We start from the raw sequence: 7,794 nt of genomic DNA on the forward strand, positions 1-7,794 counted from the left end.
GTGTGTATATAAATATATATATGAAATATGTTTCCACTCCATAAACTCTAAATAAAGTTTCGTTTAACTTGTAAAATTTGAAATTCACAAATTTGCATATGAAATGTTATTTTTTTAAACAAATTTCAAAGTGTACTGGCAACATTAAAGCTAAACAAATTTCTCTTAGATATTTTTTATATACCAAAAAAAAAAAAAAAAAAAAGCGCTTAAATCAAGTGGCCAACTACCTTTCGGAAGGGAATTTGTCCCAATACTTTTCAACGAGGCTACAGAGTTATAGCACATTTTCTACAACAATGTTCGAGCCATTTCTATCAACAGGTTTAAAACCACAAGAACAAAAGCAAATTTGAATTATGCATATATTCTTATTCCAATTCCTTTTCCATCTGATTGGAAACAATATGCAAAGAGGATGATAATCGATGGAATGAACAAAATGCCTATAGTATACCCCCAACAGTTCCCTTCCCACTCGTTATCGACCATTCAAAAGCCCGATTACATTTCAGAATGTGTGACGTACGAATATGGATCCAAGAACATCCAAGCAATCAAACCTCCTCCACAGAATGCTTAACTAATGAAAATCAAATCAAAGAACTTTTAAGAAAAGATTTGCACTATATAGATCCATTCTGTCTATTTTAACTCATTTCCTAATCAGCATACTCAACACGGGAAAAATTCAGGTTCTAAACCGAAATTGTAATCGGTAAGAACAGCTTTAGAGAAAGGAATCAGAAGCAAAGTGAAGAAAAGACGCAATGTTTACACATACAAAGGATCATCCTGATTTCCAAACTTCCCAAAAAATCAGATTCAGAAGCAAAATGTATCATAAACGAAATCGAAACAAGCTACACTTATTATTCATGCTTCATTCCCTTGGCAGATCATCTCAAAGCAGGTTCTACAATTAGTTTGTAAAGGATTTCTTATTCTCCTAAAACACCAATGCATTTGCATTGCATTCTATTACAACAATACACCAACCACAAAGAAGATGATATGATACTAGAACTTCTCTGAGAAAAAAAATCAGTAATTGAATTCACTAAAAGATTCAAAATCCATGAGCTAGAAAAACATCCTAGAAAGAGGAAAAGATTAAGCCTCAAGATACAATTTGACCTCCATATATCTCATCATCAGTAGTAGAACTAATGTAATTTGAGAACTATTTCCAGTGGTAACATTAGGATGGAATATACATGATAACACTGGACACAATGTAATTTTGTCACGAGGTTAAAAACTAATTGAAAGAAAGGAAAATTTCCCCATTTTTCTTTTCTGTACCTACAAATGATGTCTATCTCTAAAGAAATGGTATAGAACTCACTTCGGTCCAGAATGTCCCAAATGTTTTGAGCAGATTCAAGCTGACTTCAGAACACAAACAGGCTTGAAAATGAAGAACTTCCAAAACAATGGTCAATCTTGAACAGCGGTTTCTTCCTTTTCCCTGTCAACTGATTGGTCTCCATCATCCTCATCACTACGAATCTTTCTTGTTTCTTGATCACAACCAATCTTGTCTTGAACATCATCCTTCTTGTCAGGATTGTTCAATGCCTCTTTCTTCTGTGCTAAATCACAGAAGAAATCTGTCAAAACCTTCTCATAACCCGGCATTTTGGCATACCCAGGGAAATAGTTAATGTCAATTATAAGGTACCGAGTCCCGATTTTTGAGTCCCGAATCACGTCAAAGTTGAAAAGATTCAAGTTCATGGAGCGTCGCAACCCTCTCGCGATATCGGTGACGAAACTCAAAGGTGGCATCTCTGTATCATCGAGCTGCATCATCTTGTAGTATTTATCATCAATTTTCTCACGAGGGGTCATATTAGAGACCTGTGAGAATGACAACAATCCATCTACATTCCCCAATTTCGCTTCCGGTTCGTCGGGGAGAGACTTCCTCTTCACACATTTCACATACTGCCCAACAACGTAAACCTTAAAGATAACACCCCCATGATTCACAAACTCCTGCAAGACAATCGGAGGCTTAAGTTTGTTCAAACAATCATGGTTGAATACGAGAGCCATTTTGTGAGATTTAGCGCTACCATCAGCCACTAACGGCTTGGCAATAACAGGGAACTTCAAACCCTCCCAAGCCTGCCGATCAAACAAAGTCTCCTTATCGTAAATCACAATCTGCTTAGGGATCCCAAATGATTCATCCGGGTTATCAATCTTCAACTCGGAAACAACTTGAAGCATCGAAATCCGGTTGTGAAGTCTCTCAATCGAATCCGGTGAGTCCAAGATGAAAGCATTAGGGTTCTTAACTCTAAATTCCACCAACTGCTTCCTCCAATCCTCGCCGTAAAACTTGTGGAGAATGCAATCAAATGGACCTTGATCAAGAAGTGGCTGGTCAGTGTCAATTCGAACAAGATCGATCCCTCGAGACGCCGCGAGAGTGACTAACGAGTCCTGAATGAAGCTATGTCGTTTCTTGGGAGCCAGAGCATAGCCTATACAAAATCTACGTTCTTCCATTGATAACCCAACAAACAAAGAACACTAAGAAGTAGAAACAAAGAACACGACGCTCATCAAAACAAGAAAAGAAGAACTCGCATAACAAGATTCACATTCAATAGAACAGAACGCAAATCGAAAACCCAACAAAAGGTCTGTAATTTCTTGGAAATCTAGGGTTTGGGTGTTGAAGGAATTAAGGAGGAAACGAAGAACAAAGCTTTTGAAACCGAAGAATATGGAAAATCGTAAAGAGCGTAGTGATTGGAAGGAGCCGAGAAGGGTATATATAGCTTCAACTAGGGCTTAGAGGAAGGAGATGATGCAAAGGCAATGATAAAATAACCGACACCAGTAAATAGAAATCTGTATTTTTTGTTTTCAAANACACAACAACATCTATCCATGAGTGATCTTCAAGCCAAATAGCAGAGACGCTGGCTCGCCGTACATTACACGCTAGAATGTGAGAATGGAATTACATATTCGTAGAAAAAAAAAAAGCCTAAAACAATGTCTCGTCGATGAAAAGCTTGAATGTCATCAAGAAACGCTTTGACTTCGTTATTGAAACACTCCTAAACTTCAAATAGGTTTAAGAGAATCACCGAATTTGTTTCAATCCACAAAGGATAAATTCTTGTTTCCTAAACTGTAATAGTTTCGTCTAGAAGAGCTAGTCTTGGCGAGCTTAACAATACCAATGAACTTTAAAACTTTAAAACTTTAAAGAAAAATTTAATCAAAATAATAGGTTTGGGATTAGGATTATGTAGGATGACTCCAAAACTCAAATATAATCTATAATTAAATTACAAATTTGAGGTTTTAATTTTAAGGATTTAAATTACAAATTTGGTCCATATGGTTTAGAAACTTAGAATTTAGTCCATACAATTTATAATTAAAAATTGGTCCCTACAGTTTTATCAAACTGATAGGTTATTTATTAGGATTTTATAAAATTATATGTATAATTTATGTGGTTTTATCAAATTATAAGAACTAAATTTTAACTTTGTCAAATTATAAGAACTAAATTTTAACTTTCTCCAAACTAAGACCAAGTTTGTAATTTAACCAATTTTAAATTATAAATTTAGTCATTAAACTTTATATATTTTTTTATCTCCTAGATCTATTAAGCACAAAATTGAAAGTTTGAAGATTCTAGTAAACCTAAAATTTTAATTCATATATAATAGATTAGTCAATATTTAAAAATTTTGAATATGTCTTATTAAAAATGAAATTGAAATTCTAAGAATATATCCGATACTTCTTAAAGTTCAAAAATAGATACAAAAAATATAGTTTCAATGACTAAAAATTTTAGTCTAAATCTATTTTTAAATTTATCCATAGTTAAATTAAAAATTTATTCCTAAACTTTTATGACCATTTTTAATAGATTTTTGAACTTTAAAAAGTAGCTCATAAGTTATTCAACTTTCAAATATTCAATATTTTTTTTAGATTAATTAATCCATCATACAAAAATTTGAATTTTCTATCTTTTAAATCATTAAACTTTCAATTCGTGTTTAATAGATTCGTAAATTTTAAAAATATTAGGTCAATAACCTATTAGACATAAAATTGAAAGTTGGAAGTTTAGTGATACAAAATTGAAAGTTTAAAATTAACTTTTTTTTTTTTTACACAAAATTGAAATTTCAGGTACTAACATTGTAATTTAACATTTATTTTTTTTGCATAGTAAACTTTTGTTTTTTTAAATTTTCTTTTGTAAATTCAATAATGGTTTGTGGATGACGCATCTCAAACATTAAATTTTACTCGAAATACATACTCATATTAACACATTAGTATTTAAAGTTGATTGCTCGATCTCTAAATTACGATTTCATAATTATTGAACTATATTGATAAAATGGTTCTTTTTTTAATATTTAATTATAGAGACTAAAATAAATATTTTGAAAATTGTTAGATCAAAATGGAACAAAACATTGCATTTAGAATTATAGAATAAATGAAATAAAATTAAGAAACCAAATTGATATTCAAATCTAATTTTCAATTTTTTTTGTTGTCAAATTTATTCATTCTCCAAAAGGTTTTTCTGTTAAAAAAATATTAAAATTTATGAGTTGAAGGTTGGATTTTATTTTTTGTTTTTATTTTTTTAATGTCAACGGCCAAGTATTATTATGCGTCCAAATTTAACATTTTTTATTTTAAAAATACAATTATCTATTTGAAAATTTTAGATCATTTTGTATAGATCTAATGGTAAGTTTTTGTTCTTAGTTTTGAGATATGGTCTTCAAATTTTAAGAATGAGTAATAGTTTTTTTAAGCTTTCAATTATCTATTAAATCAAACTTTTAATTTTATGTCTAATAGATTATAGATAAAATCAAAATTTTTAAAAACTAATTGTTTTATGATATATAAATATTAATTTTATACCTAATATAACTTTAAATTATCAATTTGTATCTAACAAATTCCTAAATTTAAAACATTCAAAAGTTTAAAGACTAAATTTATAATTTTGAAAGTTTAAGGACTTTATAAACACAAATCTCAAACTCCATAGACTAAATTTGTAATTTAATCTTTTCTATATTCAGCTTAAAATACAATATTATACTAAAAAAAATTTGAAAATACGATATGCTAATTCAAGCAACTTAATACACTCATTATTGTTTCGAAAGGCGATAGTTTGATCTCAACCTCGTATTTTGGTTGAATTAGTTTGAAAATGTATTATTCTGGACACGTGGCAGATTTTCAGGCAGCACAAACCTTGTATCAGCAGCAACAATAACAACAGTCAACTGACTGAAATAATTGATTTTGAAAAATTGGGAAATTTTTATTTAGGGAAAGTGAAAGTGACCATTGCCTTAGGTCAAAATGCAATCTTTGAAATTTTTGGTACAAAAAGGGATGTTTGGTGTACTTTTTACCCAATCAATAATTTAAATGTAAATAAATCCAATTTGTTATTATAATTAAATTTTGAATTAAAATGAAACCAACTTTAATGTTGTTGTTTAGGTTTAATATATTGACAAATAAGCTTGGTGTTATTAATTAAAGGGAAAATGGAAAGTAGTCTAATGTTGGTAAGAAAGAACAAGGTAGGACATAGTAGTTGTCAAAAAAAAAAAAAAAGTGAAGGAAATAGTTTAAACAATAATTTAAATTATTTTAATATTTGATATCTTTTTCATTTTATGATAAGGTTTCACATTTAACTATTTTGCATAAGCATAACCCTAATGTCAAAGTGAGCTTCAATTCTCGAGATCGAAGATTCAATCTCTCATCTCGCAGTTGTTGTACTAAAAAAAATTCTTTTGTTCATTGTAAAAAAACCTATTTTTCTGTATATTTTTTTGGTTAAATTACAAATTTAGTCTACATAGTTTATGAAAAACCAATTTCGTCCCTACTGTTTGATAAAACTCTCATAAATAATTCCTATATGGCTCTACAGGGACTATTCATGAGAATTTTATCAAACCCTAAACACTAAATTCTAACTTTTGCCAAACCATAAGGACCAAATTTACAGTATATTTTTAAATTTTTTTATTTTACGATATGTAGAGTGGAAAAATCGAACCTCTGACCTTGCAATCAATTATACAAATCTTATGTCTATTAAGTTATATTCATGTTTATATGTTACGTGGTTGTTGTTATGATATAAATTTAAGATTACGGACGACTGAATTGCTAACTTCAAAGTATTTGGAGAACGCACAAAAGACACCGTGGATTTAATCTTCTACGAGTGAGATTCACCTTGGTTGATAAGCTGTATCAACTCATAAGTTTCAGATTTGATGACAATATGGCTATGAAGTTGAAAATCAAAATATCTTGGATAACTCTTACTATTCAACAGTTCCCATGAACATGAACCATCTGAAAAATGATCAAAATCCATTTTAGGGGGGACTCTTGCTTGCAGCTACATACATATATGTAAAAATTCAAATTTTGTTTTTGTTAATAAAATTTCATTCAGAATTCAAGTGTAGTTTTTCTACTAGAAATATGAAAACCTGTGAGATATAAATATATATTTCAAACAAAAAAAAGTAAAATCTTTATTAGATCGGATCCATTTTCTCTAACTGTAAACCGTCGATTTGGCTTATTCAAGAGAGAAAAATATCAAAAAGTTTGAATTCGCAGCTAATAACATTGATTTAATTGACGCCATTATCCCTACTTCTATTACTATCAGGTTGTACTTTTACCTAGATCGGTTCTATTAAGGACAGGTCGTATTGATGACCAAGAAAACTTTAGAGAAATGCAAACTTCAACACTCCCCAAGATTATAGGGCCCTTGGCCACAATGCCCTATCAAAAAAGGAGAAAAGAGGTTTAGAGTCTCCTTTTGAGCCTTCCTTTAATGTCGCACTGAATCCTGGCAGAGACTGTCTCGACGATCTTGCTCGAACTAGGCTTTAGTCTTTGGTTGTCATCCTGATTATTTCTATTTTGAACAACAACTTAAGACTCCGTTACATAATTATTTCATTTTTTAGTTTTATGTTTCATTTACTCCCAATTTTTTTACACAATTTTACTTTTTTGGAACATTTTAGTTCCGTTTGATAATTAGTTCATTTTCTGTTTTTTGTTTTTAAAAATTAAGTCTATTTTCTCACTTTTTTTTTACAATGTTTTGCATATTTCTTAAGTATAAGAGTTGAATTCTTAACAAAATTTCAAAAACAAAAACAACATTTTAAAAATTATTGTCACGTTTGGTAACCATTTTATTTTTTACTTTTCATTTTTCAAAATTAAACCTACTTTCTCACCAATTCTCACAATGATTTGAATCTTTTTTAGATACAATGGTTGAATTTTTAACCAAATTCCAAAAACAAAAACACGTTCTTTAAAACTACTTTTTTTAGTTTTCAAATTTTGACTTGACTTTTAAACCATTGATAAAAAAGTAAATAAATTAAGAAATGGAAAGGTAAAAGTAGTATCTGAGTTTAATTTTCAAAAACACAAAACAAAATACCAAATAGTTACAAATAGACATTTTTTTAGTTTTTAAAAGTTTGACTTAGTTTTTAAAAATACAGATAAAAATAAACAAAGAAATAAATCTAGAGATGATAAAAGCATTTGTAGACTTCATTTTTAAAATCTAAAATCTAAAAACCAAAAACCAAATAACTACCAAATGAGACCTTAAATTTTTAGTCAAAATTCAAGATAAAGAACTAATTTTCAAATTTAACTGGGCTTTTAGAAGCATCGGTAGAAACTGAAGCTCAA

The 7,794-nt window shown here is 29.6% G+C and overlaps 1 protein-coding gene across 1 annotated transcript; it reads right to left on the minus strand.

Moving 5' to 3' along the window:
• Positions 1-855: 855 nt before the first annotated feature.
• Positions 856-2,846, minus strand: LOC120091042 (inositol-tetrakisphosphate 1-kinase 1-like). Its single transcript, XM_039048843.1, has one exon. The coding sequence runs from the start codon at positions 2,518-2,520 to the stop codon at positions 1,441-1,443; it is 1,080 nt and encodes a 359-aa protein (XP_038904771.1). The 5' UTR covers positions 2,521-2,846; the 3' UTR covers positions 856-1,440.
• Positions 2,847-7,794: the final 4,948 nt, after the last annotated feature.

The sequence above is a fragment of the Benincasa hispida genome, chromosome 11 (genome assembly GCF_009727055.1).
Source record: "Benincasa hispida cultivar B227 chromosome 11, ASM972705v1, whole genome shotgun sequence".
Taxonomy (NCBI): Eukaryota; Viridiplantae; Streptophyta; class Magnoliopsida; order Cucurbitales; family Cucurbitaceae; genus Benincasa; species Benincasa hispida.